Source organism: Opisthorchis viverrini, assembly GCF_000715545.1.
Source record: "Opisthorchis viverrini unplaced genomic scaffold opera_v5_97, whole genome shotgun sequence".
NCBI lineage: Eukaryota > Metazoa > Platyhelminthes > Trematoda > Opisthorchiida > Opisthorchiidae > Opisthorchis > Opisthorchis viverrini.
The window spans coordinates 1,262,278-1,283,331 of NW_008751753.1; the positions used below are offsets into that span (position 1 = coordinate 1,262,278).

Sequence of the window (21,054 nt, forward strand, 5' to 3'; positions counted from 1 at the left end):
GGAACTAAGTCAACGCATAAGGTATAATTCATCTTCCAGAGGCGTTCTATCGTGTTTCCATTGCATATGAATTTAGTTACTCAATGATGAAGCCGACTAAACAAAGCGTAGCCGATTTTTTCTTTTACCGCATCACGGCTCAAACACATGGGAAACGCGTTCTTGTTTGTCAACAGCGAAAAAACGTATTATGCGGTGTTACCGTTCAGCGGATTGTGTGTAGCCTAGGACGGACCAAAGCTGAGTTTAGTGCAGGAGGCACTATTTGTGAATGTGTAATATAGTATTATATATATATATATATATATAATGTATAGTGCAATGTAGTTGGGATGTCATCGACACAGTTTACGTGGGCACCAAATGGTGTGATGGGAAAATTTACCCAATTTATTACAAACAAAAGTAATATCACTGTGGATGATCGATAAATGAGCAAATTAGTGCGAGTGACTTCAACCGATTTTTTCGACGCAGCTGATAACACGCTCTCAGATTTTGTGAAGGAAAATAGCACACTTACGCCGCTTAATTCTCGAGAATTGCATTCCAAGAGCACTCGTCGGTATGATCGAAAACTGTGCCTAATTGCACAGGTCAAAGACTGAGCCTGAAGCCTAAACACCATCAAAGCTATTCAAGATCAACGTGACACGGTGACCTCAAGATAAATAATGGTATTTTCCTCGTGCTTCTTTGCACGGAACACCGTGCTTTCGTTAAGGTCACAACGGTGCACCACTGCATTATAAGCTTTCTTTTCGCGAGGCTAATGTAACAATTATGTGTTCTCATGAGGTAGGTTAGGTCATTTATGAGTGTTTGGATACACTGCTCGAAACTCTAGAAGGTGAGGAACGCTTCAGCGGCACCTACTGCCTTTAGAAATAATGGACAGAAAATGGAGAAAGCATTCAGGGGAGCAGTTGACACAGTCATACGCTATAAACTGAAATCATCAGGAACGCTGAACAGCATCTCCTATGGTTACGTCACCCGATAGCAACCAATCGTCAAATGAACAGCACTTCCGGATTGTTCATATTCGCACCAATCGCGTTTGAACGGTCGCCCTGTTCTGGCGACATTATTCTGGTGAGTCCATACCAAAGGGAAGCACTGGATTCGAGTTTCGCTCTTACTGGTGCTTATCACCTGTGCATATCCAATGGCCCGGCCGAGATATGAACCCTGGACATCTGATATGCGAGGCGAGCGTGTTCCCAATACTCCACCAACGGATGTTGGACACATTTGAATTTTCACGTCTGAACAAGGGAACGTGTTCACGCTTAAACGATGTGATTGGTGTGCCCGACCCGTCGTATGACGACCCAGTAACTGTCCTGGTTGTAACGATCGATTGACCCACCAGTCAGGACGTCCCAGTCAGGTAGCGTCACAGACGCTTGCAACCCACTGAATTGGTTGTTCTCAATGGCCTCTGAGCAGCTGTTTGAATCCGTTTTTTTTTTCAACGGTCGCTCTATAGCATTAGATTATTTAGATTTTTTATATTTTTGTATTTTACAAGAAAAGGTATCTGAATTCATTATGGCATTCACGTTATGAAACCAACTAACAAAAACATTGCCAGCTATTCAGCATTGAAAAAACGTAAAACTAAATACTGCTGAGAGAAAATCCACCAAAAAGCTGAAGAGTAAAAATGTTCCATAAGGTTCTCCGCTAACGACTGAAGGCTTGTATTCTGAATGGTGAATTTCCGGCCTCCATTGTATAGTCAACCAATAAACTCAGACAAAATATAAGACGATACTCCTTTGATCATGATTATCAAGACGAAGCACTGCGTGTTCAGTTTCTATAGGTCTTTGCGGGCCCGTAGGCTGGCTAAGAGGTTATCCAGAATATATGAATCTTATAGGCAGCCACATCGCACAGAATCCGGAATGACTGGATAAGCTTGGGGCCGCATTTGACTTATGCAGTACAAGGATTCCGAAGGGAAACGACAACTTGTGTAAGGTTGTGTAATCTGACGTCACAATGATCATGGTTCACTTTCATCAAGGAGAAAAATGGAACACTGATCACAACTAGAAAAGCTGTATACGCTTGGACCAAATACTGGCATCTTTGAGGGTGAATAACATCCAAAGCTGGTTGATATCATGGTGTGATCATGGTCCGTGACCTGAATGCTTGACATCGGTGTGTGAGACCGAATAGAAGATGAAGCCACCTGTGCATTTTGACGTGTTTTGGATTGTGGACGCGTTATCGTGCTTATCAGTGCCGACCCAGATCTGCATCACCGCAATTGGTGCTTCGAGGACACCGGTTAATTACGAAGGTCTCAGCATACTGGTATTGCTTGCATGAGGTAAACCCAAGTGGGAAGTCGACAAGATGTTCCTCAGCTAGGACATGAAGAACAATAGGCGAGAATTTGTCTGACTTTCCTACTACTTGGACCTTTTGTACAGCACACTTAGCCCACCTTTAGTGTTCTTCCGTTCATATCCCCAGTTGTCGAGATATTCTATCTACTTAGACTGGCAGGTACCTTGAACAGTGAATCAGGTTAACGCATTTCGTACGTCCTTCCAGAACATGACATTTGGTTCGCACCGAAACTTTTGTAGTGTGACGTCCCTACAAAGCACCTGACAGATGCTGCGACTATATAGTACATTCAGGTTGGCTTGTGCCCTACCGGTGCCATACCGTGGCCGAATATAAAAGCAGTGAGCATCCGAAGAATTTATCTTTCCACTGGAATCCACTTCGCTCATTTGGTACCCAACAAAGCGATTTGGATATTCGTTGTCATGTAGAGAACAGGACTGACGCCATTCTACTCAGGGACGCAACTCTCACTCTTTTGTAAACGATAGTGTCTAGGGTGCTAGAAAATTGACAGTCCAGGAAGCCGACGCTACTGCCCTGCGTTTCGCTAAGGCTATTACATAAGCCGCTCGCCTAAAGTTTTTCTAAAATGACTAATGTAGGTGTGGAAGTGATCGAAAACAATTAATCCAGAGTAGTAGGAAGAAAAATTCACAACGAACGGTTAAACAGGTGTACTCATCGCTACTCGTTAAAATGGAAAAATACATCGCAGAGACATATTACCTCTGTCATCATAGGAAAGGGCAGTCCCCTCATTAACAGAATGTCCATTTTACATCAGTCCACATGCGTACAAGCGGGTATATGGTGCAGAGGACGTGGCATAAAAGGTGATCTTTGCATACGACTGACGGTTGAAGCAGAAAAATCATGATTGTGATTTATATCTGGTATCATGTAGTACTGAAACATCCCGATAGTCTTTGGTTGTACAATCTATGAGGTGGACAGTCGGTCAAAATGATATGTTGGAACTATGGGCCCCCATTGGGTCGTAAAATATCTCATCAGGGTTGGATTAAGAAGTGAGAACAATTCACATGTGTTTGGGTGTGAATTCTCGAAAGGACTTGTCCACTCAAAGTATAGGCTTGTGGGTCACAAGTTTGTTTTTGTAGGATCTATCCGTTTCGATGCTTTCCTTTATGGTCACGTTTGTAAATAGTGACTGTCATGTTGACTTCGTCAGCTTTGATAGCGTGGAATGTCTCGGTTATTTTAGTTCAACTTGGGTTCTAGTTTAGTATGGTGTTAATCAGGCGGACTTTGGTTGTCAGGTCGAACACCGGAGAGGAAATATTCCGTACAATTAGGATCTTTTTCTGCTTTGGTAGTTCCGTGTTTCGCTGAGATTAAAACCCAATTGAAAGAACTGCATTTAATCTGCTGAAAAGTTACAGTAACTTGTATGAACTGCTACTTTTTTCTCATATTCTCTACCATATTTCTGATGACAGTACTCTACCTACTTTTGTCCTCAAGACTAATGTCCTTTTGAAAGTAATTTGATTTGACGCTGATTCAAGTAGCATCTCAAGGATTCTTGAGTCAAAACTTATATCAAATATGATTCAGTTCAGTAGATACATCCAACAAGTACGAGAGATAACTTAAATTATACATTGCAAGCTCTAGTAACCAGAAATGTCTTTCGTAAGCCGACATCGACCACTTTAGAAATTTTACCGCAAACTGGGTTTTACAACAGTTAGCATTTCTAATCAGCGGTTTTCAAAAATGAGCTACCACCTGCCTTCCTTCCTGAGCAGTGAGAGTTTCGGTTTTCAACCTAATAAAGTAGGTTATTGTCTTCCTAAAGCTAGCCTCCGTGGGAAGGGGGTTTATTTGTCCTGTTTTGGATCAACTTTGGAAAGGACCACTTCACCCTCTTTTTGTAGGCACCTTCTATTTGGAGGACACCCTTACGGAACCACACCATACCTAACATCATTATATTGATATGAATCTCCCGGGTAAACACGGGGAATACTACTTTACACCAAATCTGTATTTCCAAATCATACATCATATCCAAAGTTCATAGAACACAGACTCCCCCCACCACATAGGCAAAATCTCCAGTGGATCCTCTTTCAGGAAGTTAAATTATGCACTGCAAGGTGTTAACGAATTAGAAAACAGCCCTTACGAAATTAGGTTCAACAGAATATGGGTGATTGTAGAGGCCCTTGCTTAACTTTGCACAGCCGGTTAAGGGACAAGAACCAAACTACTCTAAAGTACATAACAACGGCTTTTTGAAAAGTAATCAATGTTGACCATGTTAATGCGTACGAGGAGTAACGTAGGCACTAGAGATTGTTGAATGACCAAGACAGTGTATGATTGTGAATTCCAAACAAAGTGAGGGTTGATCGATTGCGAGGTTCCGCTGTTTATAAAAACATTTCGCTCAGTCACACATCACTCGCGCCCCAACTGCAGACAAACCCAATCGGATGTGGCTTACTTGAAACACTGTTCGTCTGTGTGGATCAATCAACGAATAGACCACACGACCGTTTTCAGCAGCGTCTTGATCGGTGGCATGCACGCGAGCGATCACATGTCCAGGAGGAAGGTCTGCAGTGATGTTCACCTCCTTGTCTTGATCATGAGGGTAGCGCCATATGGGTTTATTGTCATTCTCATCTAGCACAGTCACGGTCGCGTTCAGACTTGTGCACAACGGGGTTTGTGGTGCAGAATCACAAGCCATCAGTTCGAGTGTGTAAGCATTGGTCGTTTCTCGGTCTAGGACCTCCATTGTCTGTATTCGACCATCGGCATCGACTTGAAACAAATCGGGCGCCGGAACACCATTGGCACTTTTCCAAGAGTGACGTAAGCTGTATCGTACCTATAATTGCATATAGTAGAACAAGTAGTCTCTCGTTAGAACGAAATGTCTTTTGGATTTTACCAGTTTCATTGCCTGCATCGTTATCAGATCACTAAGTCGGTTCCAAAATATCAGGTACATGTAGCACACATGCTACCGGATCACTTGAAACAATAAACAACGCTTCGCTCTTCAGTAAACACCTCTGAAGCAGATCAACATGACTAGTTATCCTATCGGTCTATCATGGTTAAAAAATTGCCCAGTCGAAAGTTCTTTGAGAAATTTCCATTTATAACCCCATGAATAAACGCGTCAACTTCAATCTGTAAACAGAACAATGTGTCCATGACAAACTCCGTTACGTTGGATGACCGGTATTTTACTAAATCCGCATCATATTAGCGAAAAAACTGGTTCAAGACATAAGCACAGTAAGCGGCTGGGATGGATGAGAGGTGCTGAGGTTTGGATGCCAACACATAAAACCTCCCGTTTGCTCGACAGCTGCCTTATCGGTTGGGATACCACGGATCTCGTTAAAGGTCATACGACAAAGCGGTCCTTACTCCCCGTCGCGTTAGGTAGTGATCCGTCTCCTCTTCAGAAGTTACGGAACAGACGAAAATCTGGACAAAATTCACTCCCTTGAGCAAATGGGCGGATAGATATCAGGAACGTAGGACGTCTCGTTTGCATAGTGGGTTCTAACAAGCGTTGTACAGATCTTTTAGATATACATAGCTCATACCGCCTAGCCGTTGTTAGCACGGCCATGAAGATGGCCTGTCAGTTCCTGCCACGATCTTTGCTCGTTTCGTCGGCTGTTCCGCCTAGGCACCTCGCCGAAGGCCTTGTCACCCCGGGCAAGCTGCACTTTTAGATGGCGGGCGCTGAAGCATACCGACGTGCCAATCGTGTGGCGCTGTTTCTTCATTGTGCAACCCAGCAAACAAACAAGCCCATTTCGCAGCCCACTGTCGTGTCGCATGCAATCACCAGGCTGACTATGTCATCCAAACAATAAGGTCCCGGAACCATTCGACAGAACATGAATACACTGGTCATGTGGCGATGGTCACGCCAGTGGATCAGACATCGCAAAATAAAGTATGCGCCCTGGAAAGACAGCTGACAAACAATCAAGCTCCAACTACGGATAGTTAGTTAACGAATATTTAAGATACCCTCTTATCACTTTTCCAAGGATCAGTTCATACCGTTTTGGGTTGAACCACAGCCAATCTTTCTGGTGCTAATGACAAAATGGTGTAAGTCGTCTGAATGGCGAGAAAATTTACAGGGATCGGCGGTGGAACGATCCGTTGACGTGTACGATGTTTTGGTGTGTTACGGTGTCTGCAATTTGTATGACTTGTTCGGTGTGATGAGGCGGTAGAAGACCTTCAGTGAGGTGCCGAATCGAAGTGAACAATCATATTTATTTTCGAACCTCTGCAGAACCATGCCAGCCCTTTTCGTATGTGTAGTGAGCGCGAAAAGCTTCCATAAAATTTTTACGAATACCTTATTACGACCGACTGGACAATCCAGAAAAATGGAAATCCCCCGATGCATTTTAGGCTTTGACTCCTTCAAAGAATCTGAAAGGCTCATCCAAACGAGGCTACTCGTCACAAATTTCTAAAAATTAAAAGGAAGATTAAAACGACCATAAAGAGCAGTATGTTCTGAAGACCCTCTATCGGTGATGAGAACCAAACTACGGCGAAATGGGTAATCGTCACCATCAAGGGTTTTGTGGTACTGATTAATGTCGTTGTCTAACAAATGTTCATTCCTGGGATGAAAAATGGAACAAGCAGGCTTGGCAATATATCAAAATACTGGTAGCTAGGCTGCAGTATATTTCCACTTGCCTCCGTGCACGAAGATCGGGAGGGATATGAATTCATCAGGAACGACGTTCGCATACCAGCACGAGCAAGGAAAAATAACGTAAATTAGTGGAACCGTTGTACTCCACTAGAGACACCATCAAAAACACATTGAATTTGCCTCAGTCTAAGGATTAATGAAAACAAGTAAACTGAAAATTTAAAATCTCAAGACTACACAAGAAACCATTGGGGGAAATTTTAGTGGAATCAGGAGAGATGGAATCTAGTGGTTGAATTAATTTGTGCCTCCGTTCAGTAAATTAAAAGACCAAAGTAAATAAACAAGAGATCTTATTAATCGATCAAACGCAGGGCTCACTCGTTATTAGAAATAAAACGAGGAAGCGCAACCAATGTTGACCCACGACTGATAACGAAAACAAGCGAATTTTCAGGCTCGGCGAACAGATCTACAACCACAGAAGTATACTATTCCGCTGCTCCTTCGGCGTTTATTTTCTATGGGTTGCTGGAGAGACTGCGTGCCTTACATTGAAATCCTACTTTGCGTTCTTTAGTTTCACCAAACCGACAGAGCAAACTATGGTAAGTAATTCCCAGAACTGATGTACCAAGTAAGGAATGAACCCCGCTGCTGTGTGCACTCGCTCATATAAAGTTACCCTGAAAATATGGCAATATCAGACTCATTTCACTTCCATAGGTTGATATCAGGCTTGTGACCAGTTTCCACTTTCGAATTTTACTGAATCAATGCGTGCACACATGTCCTCTTCCTTCAGTGAACCTTGTGTTTGAGTGCGCATTTCTTCACAACTCAAACACGGAAAAGAGGATGGGTGTCGACAAATAGTCTCATTTGATACGAATCTTGTTTCGACGGGAGACTAAACCTAATCTGGTTGAATCTCTCGTTTATGATGGTCCGCCTCACCTGAGTGTGCTGCATCAGTACGCCTCATGTTTCAGCTGACACAATATTCGAGATATAGCAATGCGTTATTGTCTAGACGTAACACATAATTTCGCCGAAAAATCCTCGACAGTCCACGATCGACTTTGCTCTTCTTGGAGCTCATCGGGTAGGTGTACTGTCCAATTTTTCGTCAAGCTTATGTGCTACTTGAACCCAAATTATAGGGAATTCGACAAATGCACTCTTTTGCACACGCATTTAGTTTCGAAAGGAGATCTAGCTGAACCTAGCTGAAACTCCTGTTTATGATGGCCCACTTCACCAGATGTCGGCTGATACCACAAATTAACTTCATCTGCCTCCTGATGTGAGATAGCTATACCTAAAGAGCATCCACAACTGAAACAGCGGTTTGTATTAATGTTCAAGGCAGACAAAACGTTTGAACCTCGAATGAACAATGGCGCGCTACACCAACTGTGCAAACACGCACGGCAAAGCTGTTGCCTTTTGATGTGGGACGACTGTGGATGGACAGTGGGAAAAATCATATTTCTGGCAGGCAGCATCGTGCGGCCGGATTTTTGGATACGACAGGGATGAACCTGTCACTGGACACTGCTTAAAAATTGGACTGTTCCGATACCCCGACGATGCCCTTAAATTTCCAATGTATTCTAAAACTGGACACTGTTTCAAAACACACACCTACCGAAGAGTAGTTACCCAGAAAAAATTACTTTGACGTTTTTGTCGTATTACCCTATGTTTGAAACGTTCATTATGTTGGCACTCAAAGCCTTATGGATATCGATAATGTCAGAGAAAGGTAGGAACTAGTCTTCTTTTAAAACTAGTTTCTCGTTCGAAGTGGTCGAAATTCTACGTGTGAATGGTAAATTTCAAATTTGGGTGAGACCATACAAGTGACGAAGCACACTGGTGAGAAATATATTAATTTCTCAAATACAAATTCACAAGTACGCTACTTATAATTTTATGTGATTCTGAAGCATAAAACAACCGGTGACAGTATGAACGCACCTCATTCAAGCCATCCACAACCATAACTCGGTTGAACGACTCTGTTCACCAAACACCTAACATCACTTAGTTGAGTTGAGGTAGGAGAAAATGTAGCTGATATGACCGAACTATCCCGTACCGTATAAGCCATCTTAGTGGGATAAAGTCGGTTGTCGTTTCCTCTGTCTGTTGCTGTCTGCTATCCTATACAGCTGCTGATATTCTCTCTTGACATACGAAAAGCTTAGTGCTGACCTAAAGGTGCGCTTCTGACAAATGTCCCGTACGTTTTGTAGCGTAAATCTGTCCAACGCCTGGTCGTAAAGGACAACACCAGACCGCATGAGCTACCACTCTGAGGGTCAACGAAGCGAATGTGTTAGTTCGGAAACATACAGCGAGCAACCTTGGTACTTCTAAACCGAAGGATGTATTGAAAGGGATAGTAATCCGCAAGTCGCTTTTCCACATCTAATTGTTTTGAAGCTAATGAGCGTTATGTTTTGGTGCCAGAAAGGGATTTGAAGGCCGTAGTCAGCTGAGACTTAGAATAACCAAAACTGATTCATCTCAAGTAGCGATCATGAAAATGGCAGATGTTCCCCGGCTACGTAAAATCCACCTCTACACCAGGGTATCGGTGAATGACTTTCACGCCACCCATATTGTTTATTTGTACCCAAATGTGTACATGAATACCGCAGACATGACGCAGTCTTATCCGTCTATCTACAATCATATTTTCATGATAACCCGATTTCAGCGGTACCAAGATTTCATTTGAGACCAGTGGATTTTATCGCGTAAACTATGTGGCTCGAAACAGATCATGGCAAAAAAGATCATTTTCAAAAGCTGCTGGTTGAGAAGATCTGCAGTGGTCCGGCTTCAGGGGCAACCATAGTTTCTTTAGTAAGTATAAGGATAACGTTTCGGCACAGTGTACTCAGCCCGTGTCCATTGCACTAAGAGTAACATGAGTTACCACAGATACGCAGTGAACACCGTGTTCGATGCTTCCCAAAGTCACTTACCCGTCCATTTTCACCGTCATCCTGGTCTATGGCCACGAGCCGTCCGCTCACTTGTGTGAATCTGGGCTGGTTCTCTGCTACTGAAAACGGACCTTTCTCAATAAAGTGTGGGCGGTTATCATTTTGATCAAGAACGGTTACGAAAACCGTAGCGGACACCGTGTGAGTACGCGCGGATTCCGTGTTGCTGCCCTGTTTCATCGCTCGCATCGAGGGTTTCGAGTTGCTATCGTCTCCACCACACACTGAAGTCGGTGGACCGTCGCTGACACAAACAGTGAACGTTACCCGTTCAGTCTTTTCCCGATCCAACGTGCTTGAAAGTAAGCCAGCCGAGTCGAAGTCGGTTCCAGTATCGCCGATGGTCAGAATCGACCCAGTCAACGGGTCTACGTGGAAGTATTGCTTTCCCTGGGCACTCAGTTCGTAGTGAAGTTTTGCGCTGTGGTCTGGGTCTCTTGCACTGATCTGTCGGTTTGGAAAGAAAAAGTAAATAAAAAGGCATTATGAACCTGCTTTTGACCTTTTCAGAAGTCCATGAGTGCGCAAACGGGCGCGCACTTGTATGGAAAAACAACTTTGGAGAAAAACCAACTCTTTGCGCGAAATGATCGCTTGCCACTGGAAACAGCCTCCATATCTGACGTTCAGAAACCGAAAAATCTCCCGACCGAAAAATCAACTCGAGCCATGGACCTCCCGGTCAGTAAATTCGCGCACTAACCTCTGAGCCATCTCGCCCCCGCGCTTGGGATAGATGCCTGGCTACGTTGAGTATCGGAAAAGCACGCACACAAGATGCCGAGGCCGGCTATTATCAGTTTCACTCTGTGATGTACCTACTTCACCTCAATGGCGGGAAGATACTGATCCAACCAAAAAAAGCCGGTCACCGTCAGTCTAACAACAAGGGAAGAGGTATAATTTTTGCGATTGTAATGTCGCTACAACCCGTCCGTCAAAAAAATTTCGTTACCGTAAATTTCCATATTATCTATTCAAAATCATCGCTGCGCAAACCAACCCTGTTGCGAAGCGCTTTTTGTCGTGCAGCCAGTATAGTCATTGTAAATCTAATTCGTCCTTTTATCTTATGTACCGCTGATGCCGCCGTTCCTATTCATAGCGCTAGTGATAAGTCACAATATAAGAGCAATCTGATGTTTCCCGCACTGGATGTTCAAGCAATTCCTCAACAAACCACAATACATGTTAAGCCAACCGGAAAAGCAACATGAAATGAACATGCTACTGTGCATTGATAATCTGGTGGATTCTGGCGTGCTTGGTTACGAGTATATTGAGCAACCATGCGTGAGAAAACACAGCAGCCGATAGCAGCGCATAATTGGCACCCTAAGGAGTATTTCGAGGTCCAGTGTCACACACACACACACACTGTTAGGTCATTCACAGAATAACCACCACCAAGTGACAAAATTATCGGAGCAAAACGAGATGCACTGGGTAGGAACGGATGCATTGCATAGGACCAAAGTAAGCCCACCTAGACAAGAACACCGGCAATCGGTGACCGCAGAATGTTTAAATTTTGCTGACCAAAACTGATTGAAGCTCATTTCAGTTCACATAACTGAGGTCAGACAGATGGGTATTTTGGAATTGTTGGCGGATTCGAGCAGTGATGCCTTGGGTTGCACCATAATATTATTGTTAGGGAAAGCCTATATCTCGGACTGTGTCCATATACTCCAATGCGACCGACAGGAGGTTTTGGCCTAAAACTATAGTGCAACCGATTCTACCATATTATGATCAGTGATCCGTATGCCGGTACCCCCCCTCCAAATAAAGTCGCGCTATAGAGTTTCATGGTTTAACTACCATTGAATGAACACCGTCCCTCCTACTGTCCACTGTCAACTGAATGGAAGAGATCCGGATACGAATTCGTCCACTTCTACAATCATCCAACAAACTTATCCAGCTGGTTACAGGTTACTGTAATGCCATCCAGCAAGATAGGAGTTCGTTGACCAAGACCTCAGACGGACTCAATTACTCGTTCATAGAGGATAAAACAGATCCGTCCTGCTTGCACCGGTCGGCTGGAGATCAAAGACGTTTGCCTCCAAAAGTACCACTTAAAGACACCGGGGACACCGGACACCGGGAAGCAAAACTCGGACCGTCCCTATGGACTAACCAGAACAGTCTCATCTGGATGTGAGAAGTGGACTGTGGGATCTCAAACGTTCACTGCATCTTGGAGAGATACACAGAAACGTCAGTCAGACAATATTTTCCGAAACTTTCAATCCTCTGACCATAGCTTTGAAAGTCAGGGGTTCTAAGCGAACTAATGGTGGGTTACGATTTTCACACTGCACTCGCAGACTTGTGAAACCAGAAACGTCTTACCAGTGTACGCAAATAAATCAAAATTTCTGAAAGAGCGGGTTTCGCTGTGGATAGGGTGTTCAAAATTCAAGCTTTCGTTACCGTGCATTATGTTCGAGGTCCAATCTAAGCTTCGCATCTCTCAGGTTCTACGGAGAGTTCAGTGGACTACAAATTATCCTATACTACCAAACCATGATATAGGTACAAATCCATTGTACAGGAAATATGGTTTTCGCATTGCAAACACGCAACAGGAAATTTTCAGTGACGTGTATGGGTACCCACGAAAACTGCGTGGTATAAAACCATTGGATTGTAAGGACGTTTTCGACGACAAACTTCCCTTATTGTCACTAGAATTGCACATTCGTTAGTGAAAATCGTAATTGCGTAGTTCACCGCTTGCGGCGTGCAAACAGACAATGAGGTTGACTGAAACCCAGGGACTGTCCTTATTTGATAGGAAGCAAGAAGGCTGCAATCTGCAGCGGGTTGTCAAAGATTTTTCAGTATTTTTATAGGTGGTGTTGCCATGAAAATGATTACTAAACATCTGTTTTGGATCGGCGTTGGTTGAACTAAATGTATCACGACTTCAGGGTCCTGAAAGAGCTGCTGATCCATCAAAGTCAAGATACATAAGCTAACTGCAAAAACTGGTGACTAATTGTGAGTGATAAGTAAATAATATGGGAATAGGACCCTACCTAATTCTCAAGGCGCTAGGAAAACACGCTAGTCACTGAATACTTCCTAGCTGTGGCACCTATTTTTGTCCATTCTTTTCCGAAAAATGAGATATTGTCCAACGGAAACACTAAACTCGTACGAGCAAACAAAATTAACGTCTGAGTTTAACGCCAAAAACTTCATGCAATAAGTAGCCCACTCCCCAATCCCTGTTTAACCGGGATATGAGAAACTGTGGGAGCGTAACCAGGTGGTGTTCAATGAATCAAAAAAGCATTCCAGGATAGACAAGCAGAATCGTTACAATTTTCTTGGGAAGCGAGGCTTTGTAGAGTTGTACGTGAGAAAGCCACAACAGATTGTAGCAAAGCAAACCGGGGCAAACAAAGAGGAACAGCTTTAGCCCAGCGAACACAACAAGCAAAGGTGAACGAATGATTAAATTGGACGTGATTGGAAGACAAGAAAGATCAAAACGAAGTCGGATAGAATGGTTATTATCAAATAAACTGACAGCATAGATAGACTTCAATTGCGGGTTGTACACTGAATTACATAATGCACCTGAATCAAGGTCCTAGAGTGGAATGAAAGATAAGATTTTGGCAGCGTAAAGCCAAAGCAATTCCCCGTGTAGCAAGACATGGTGGGACATCCTGCAAAGACATTTGAATTCAATAGCGTAGTAGCCATACTGGTGGAGAGTTTGGTCTTACACCACTAGATGTCAACGTCTGGTCAAGCAGACAAAACAGTAACAGCAATCGGTACTCATATCGATACGCAGCCAAACGCACATATTCAGCCGCTAGAATGGAGCATCACATAAACGCAATGTTGGACGGACATGACATTCAGACAAAGTATGCGTCATAGCCGGAAGAATTGAAGTTAGGACAGTGACGCTTATCTTATCAACAAGCCGGGGACAGAACACAAGCCTATTTGATTGGAAGGCTCTTAAATAACAGAAAGATTACGTCATCACGTTAGCTTGAAATCTATCTTTTTTGACTGTATATCCTGAACCGGAGACCTTTGAAGATAGCCGATGGAGGTTCGTTATCTCCCAACAAACTGGCACGATTTGTAGCGTTACGGTAGGGGGGTGTTAGGATGACCAGATGACAGCAGCTGGACGTCGTTACATAGGTTGGCATTGTATTCATTGAAACATACTCAAATTTCCGAATGAGACAGCTGGTTAATGCAAACAATTCCATTAGTTTCTCACAGATGGCTGTTGAAAACGACCACAGACCGACACAGGACGTGAGAAACCCTTATCGTTAAATCATCCCTCAAGAGCGGAAACATTCCCAACGAAGAGACATTTTTGTAGCCCTTAAAGTTGATTCCCGACTAGAAAAAAGTTATGTATTACACAAATGAACAGATAAGCTCGGGATGTTTGCATTCTTCTGTACATCAACTTGGGCAAACGGAAGGTTGAAAAAATGGTTAGATTGCCACGGTACGTCCATCAGTGTGACTGAGGGCACAGCACAAGATGACATCCGGCAAGGATGCAGACGACTTTTTACATGCACAACCAACCATAGGTTTAGTGGAATAGGTTTGAGGTTAGGCAACACAATCCCCCACGAAAACGGTCCACAGCTTGACGGGTATCTGTCTTGCAACACCACAGGGAAAGAACTGTGTGGTCTAGCTACGGCAGAGAATAAACCCAGGAAACGCAAAACCTTTGCCTTATTGTAAAAACTTGTCAGGCAGCGTGTCGTCTCCGGAGCGACAGAAATAATTCGTGTGTGAAGTAAATGAGACAAAAAGGTGTTACAAGACAATCGGAGTTGCAGGGAAAGAAAACGCAAATATTTTAGACACCAAGTCAGAGAATAACCACTCAGATCGGGACGCCAGTATTCCACGCCTATGCACATCGTACAAAAGATTGAATCTATAGGTTCAGGGCAGGTGAGCGAGTAAACCTTATGAGTAGGGTTTCGTCAAGGAAATAAACTTTTTACAGTCGGTAAACTTACTCCTAATGAGGTTTACATGATGCAACGAGCAGCGTTATAATCACTGTGTACATTTTGCATTGGTTTTGCTTTACTTAGCATCGGCTCGTGCAGTTTTTCATCTTATCTATTTACAGAAATTGTCGGAAAGTCAGTCTTTCAGGAACTAACTAATCCGCGAATTTGGTAAGGTTTCTAGCGAACCGATTTCTCCGTATCTAAGTTCTACACAACATGACATTCCAGAGGCGGCGCTCATAGACTGTACATGTACAAGACCCTTTCGACCAGAAATCTATCATGGCAACTCCCATACACATGTTCACTCTCTCCCTAGCTGGCTCACTATCGTTATTGGTACCTTGCGCACAGGACGACTCACGCTACAGTAGGTCGAACACCTCTAAAATTAACCTCTAAATTTTCCAGTTTTCCGTTGTTCGATCTCGCCCTTTTTGGACTACTTCATTGGTTATGTAAATCAAACCAGCAGACAGCAATTAGCACGTCACTCGACAAAAAATGTGGTCTATCCATTTCCCCCTATTTGACCTATACTGCCCTACTGAACGTATATTAATTATATTATCACTGAATTGAGAAAAAAGGCCAACATCCTTCACTATGCAAAAATACGCATTCCTTGTTCAGCCCGTTCCTCGACGGCTGAATCCCAGATACAACTAGCAATCGTCTTCAGGCACTTGGGAGAATAAGCGAAGGAGCTCAGACCTCAAAATAATGCCTTGCTGATGCTTCAAGATGGAGCTTACAACTACTAAATGGGATAATCTCGACTGCGATCAGATAAAGGGACAGTTCTCAAGTGGTGCCTAACTAGCCACTTATAGTGGGGAAAAGATCGTAGCTACACAACAGTAAGCAACTATGACGCAACATGCGAACACTAAGTGGGATGATGCACACCCAACCATTGGGAAATCCGGTGGGGATTGGGAAGGAAAGCCTGTGCGATTGAGAAAAACAACTTAGTCATGAATATGCCGATGAACGGATCTGATTCACGACTTTTACTTGAGGCAGGAAAGTACGGGTGAATAAATCAGCTAGTCAGAAAATGAGTGTCTGGGCAACTACATCCAAATGACACACATCAGTGGTGCTCGAGCGGTGCGGCAAAATGTTATGGGAGCAGCAAGCCCAACTATCGCCCACTTCTGAAATCAGATATGGTTAGGTGCAACCTGCAAACAGCGCCAGTCTCGGTATACAAGATGAATAAAATCAACTTTCAGGCACGTACCACCAGATTCATTTGCCCGGAAATGTTCTGAGCAAAGTCTTGTGATCCAGATATTTTTCCTAGCTAGTACTGTTATCCATTTATTCTTCATGGAGCCTGTAAGAGCTATGTATAAATCACGGTATCAAGTACGAAACCAAAAAACCTTGTAAGATCCGGGTCAATGCATTCTTGTTGAAATTCTGCAATCTCGACTCGATTAGTTTGTCCGACTGCTGTGAATCCGCATTCCAATGAAATGCATACGCCTTTAGCTGAAGAGCAACAACCAAAGTATAGCCGAATTTGATGAAACACTACCACTACTAGCTGAGTAAATAAAATTGTGTAGAAGTTCATAAGCGCTGAAGCCTCTTCGTATTCTTTCGCACTGCTTCTCCAGGCTAATGTCATCTGGTGTGATGTTGGCAACAATATTCAATTGCTGTGAATAAGTGAATAACTGAGAGTGGATAGATCGGTCATGTCTGGATCGGGCCTCTGTAAGATAACGTGCTTTGCCAGACCCCTTTACTGCATGTTTGGGATGTATCATCATGACAGACAACGTGTTCCTTTGGGATTCCGGTCCTTACTGCAAACCAAACCCAACATACGCCTTTAACGATCTTTCCAATTCAGGTTACGGTTGCGCTGCCCAACAAATATTTCAATGCAGCAATGGGGAGGCAAACCCAGTGGAACAAAGGATACCCATGTTCCTTTAGTCGTCCAGTGGCAGTGAATAATAGATAGAGACCTTAGCCAGGTCCAATACTCACATGAGTTCAACAGCTTCGACTGATCCAAAAAAGTGTACTATCTAGAACGTTTATTTTTCCTATAAGTTCAGCTCCCAGAGTGTCTTCTGTGACCACTTATTAGTTGAGATCAGTGTACTATCACTTTGCAGTGCATCTTGATATTTTAAAGTGTGAGTAACGTTTAAATAACGACTCCAGTGTCCATGTTGTGATGGCGTGACATGTCAATTTTTGTTTGTCCTGGCTATCTTGATTGATGCTACAAAGTGCCCGTTAACCACAGGTAGCTAGAGTAGGCTGTGCACTCAGGTCCATTGGGACTACTCAAGGTCCGTCACTTCTGTGGTAGAGTTGAGCTAGCCAGGGTTCCTATGTAAGCGGGCCCACTTCGTGAAGTTGCTTGGAAGGGCAAAGGATACAGTCGTTACGACCTATGGTAATTCTGAGTAAGCCCAGCTAGTTTTCTATCTTACATTGGTATGACCCTAGACGGGAAAGTGCATTTAGGCGACAAGCTGAGAATGCTTATTGTGTCCTGCGTTGGATTGATTAATTAAAGCCTATTTTAAGTTTATGATGGTCCACGTCAAGAAAAGTGATTCAAGCCATACACTATCATACGGGACAGGATTTCAGTAGTCCATGGATAGAGTGCTGCGGTAAAGCAAACAGACAGCTGCTCAATTCGGCCCAATTTACAGGTGTACTAGCGGTTGGTAGTTTGGGTGATTAGTATAGTTTGATTATGGAATGGTGTAACGTTACCAGCATTGTAAAGTGGACGTGGTTTGTCCTGTGAGATCGAATTTCACCCGAATATCAGCATACCATGCTGAGGAGACAATATCGAGCAGCTAATTTGGTCCATGGTTCACAGTCAACCTAAACAAATGTTGCTGAATCCCATATACGACGGAAATGTTTGACTTACGCCAGCGAATGCGTTGCATTTGCCAGGAATCTGACGACTGACGAATGATCAAGTGGTTGCTCCCAAAAGATCCTATTAGGTTTGCAAAAATCGCTTAGTTCGCACAAAAGTTCGTCAGATTACTCTACTTCTCAAATGCGGCCTCATCCTTAATAGATATGGCATGTGTTGTATACGAACTCGTCCTCAATCGAGGTCGTGTTGACAGTTCAACTGAAATATTCGGTCTTTTTTTTCATAGTCAAACAATTGTCTAACCAAGCCAACAGCTCATCACAAGAACAAGTTTCACATCCGTTATTTTGTACTTTTTAAATCGAAAGAGAAGCAAACTTGATTTACGTTAGATGCCACTCTGTAAATGCCTGTACATCGAGACGACAACCTAGTTAGCTTCACAGCTATCCATTTTAGGAAAAATGAAGGAAATAAGATCGGTTTGAACACAATAAATGGCTCCAAAGCTCTCACCTAACACGAAATTCGTAAGATTGCGAATAAGGTCGCCAACATGCTACCATAATCAACATCAAGGTTCCACTAAGCACACTACATAAACTCATCACAACATGCAGTCGATACCCACCAGTGTAGAGGAACAGGACAGTAAACCCAATCATTCTTACTTCGTGAATGAATGACGTGCAAACAATTCTACAATCTCCGTTCGCTTGGCGATTAGGTGTCGTTTGAGAGAAAATTTATGCGCGCTCCTTGTTGCAGGATAGGATGTATGGGCAAAAAACAAATGTGTGCCTTCATTACCATGTTAGTGAATGTTACGGAAATATAGTCAGCTCTGCAGAATTTGTTATTTGAACCTCTGGTGTGGTCAACCAATCCCATTTTCGTCCATCCTTCCGCTCTTTAAGACGAGCGAAGCCTTAAGGAACGAGCGCATGTTCGGTTGAGGTCCAGTGACAAGTAAGCTATGATAAACAGGACGAAATGACGACAGCGTTGGTTGAAAGACAGTTAGCGCAATACATCAAGTGACAAAAAACCTCGCTTGGGATAGCAGATATCTTTAAACAAAATGAATGTTACGAGTGTGCGCAAAATGCTCACTATCTTTAGTTCAAGTACTTAGTTAAATTCAGTTCACTTTTACTTCCATACGCTAAAATTGTATACCACTAAACTCGTTTGACGCTTAGTGAATGCAAAATGACGTTGAAACAGACTTTCACTATAGTGATTTAGAATTTCGTTGAAATAAGTTTGCGTTCTCACGATCTGTGAACTATTGCTTGAACAACATTCGGTTGGCTGCCACTCAGTTTTCTAAATAATCCTAAAACATACGACAGACTTACTGCTCATAGCGATTTCAGTGGTTAAACATACAACCGGACATAGTCGTTTGCATCTACAATGGGAAACCGACTGTGACGGAAAATTTGAGGCCAATAATAGAACGCCACTTAAGACTTTGTCCACCTAAACTGCAGTGGCCACGTATCATTAAGAGATTTCCACTAGAATAGTCCGGAAGACAGCAAATTTTATCCGGACCCTACACAATGCTATCTAACGTTAAAACAAGGGATTATACATTGCTTTATGCTCTCCGAGAGGTGACACTGAGTAGCGAAATAAAATCATTTGCAAACAAATTTGGTTTTTCGAGAGACTCACCCAGAACCCAGCGGACACTGTCGTTTATGATGAATAGTGTCTGTCTACGCGGAAAGATGTGAAGCGTGGAGCACTCCGAAACAATAGCTATCACAACATCAATTGGTGGAATTAGTTACACTGAACATCGATCTTAAAGGTATCAGCACATCGCGAAATCGGAGATCTGTTTCACAACCAGAATATAATGCGGCCCATCAAATATAAAAGAAGTTAATTATCGATTATTCAAGTTGCATCGTTGAACCATTATTCACAAGAGTTCCATAAGATTTACTGAATAAGCTTCGGTAGGAAAGTCGCGTCTTCTCCGCAGACCGTATTGCTCATCTGGTAGAACACTGCCTTGTTGGAGCGAATAGCGGTGATGTGATGGAAGGCACCCAGCAGTTACAAAATCGGAGGCACAAAGATTTCCACACCATGTTTCTGCCCTGCGAGTTCACCATGTGAAAAAATCAGATGTGTGTGAACAACACACCAGCCTGCCTCACAATAATTTCGTTAAGCAATTTGGTTTGAGTCATTAATTTACATCAGCTGTTGAAACCGGACAGTTACGTAGACAAAACGGAACCGCTTTTAACGGGCTGACAGCACAGTTGTTGTCAAACTATGAATGCTGGTGTTTTTCTGTTCAAATGCAAGTCCACCGATGCATCGGTATCATCCAACTCAGTACGGGTGAGAGATTGGATCACCCGATACTGAAAATGACGCTGGGGCCGAATGCCTATGAAAGTAAATATAAACGGAGTGTGGAACGTCCCATTTCAATAGCATATCATGAAAATGCACCCCAGAATTGTCGCAGCAACCAATATTGGACAAAACGTGTCCAGCTGAACAGAAAGGCACTTTGTCGTCCTTACATGGTCGCCACACTGCACTACAGACAAGCAAAAGTTCACATTGTGAGAGAGACAGAAAAATCACCACACCTGATAGTGATAAGAGCAACTTCAAAGACCAATCGATTTTAACAGCAGTTCATCAGATGTGCTTTCTTATACATTCGTTTCCGGGCAATGTCAGAACCGACTTCACCTATGGAAAACCGATGTTCAGTGCTGCTGAACTGGAAATAACTGACCAGGTATTCCGCCTGGTTTACGCGCCTTTGGCATAGAGTACGGATGAGTAGAGGCAAACAAAAAGCCTCCCTCCATATCCGGCTGTATATAGCATTATTTGACAAAGCCGGGCATCGTAGCAAGTTCCCAGAAGAATTACCATAACTTTGTCAGTGAAGTATACAAAAATTAATCATCAATTTCTCGACCATAATCTTCTATATCTTTTTCAAATGAACAGGTTGTAGCAAATTCTATAAGTTGTTAAGAATAAAATTCTTTAAACGATCCGGTAGGGAATCTAGTGTCT

The 21,054-nt window shown here is 43.1% G+C and overlaps 1 protein-coding gene across 1 annotated transcript in view; it reads right to left on the reverse strand.

Moving 5' to 3' along the window:
- T265_05267 (hypothetical protein) overlaps positions 1–21,054 on the reverse strand; it is a gene marked incomplete at both ends in the record, with an annotated part of 68,298 nt that overhangs the window by 30,161 nt on the left and 17,083 nt on the right. Inside the window, 2 exons of the mRNA XM_009170236.1 lie at positions 4,847–5,236; positions 10,057–10,524. Of these exons, the coding sequence (XP_009168500.1) occupies positions 4,847–5,236; positions 10,057–10,524 (858 nt within the window). The remainder of the gene's footprint in view (positions 1–4,846; positions 5,237–10,056; positions 10,525–21,054) is intronic.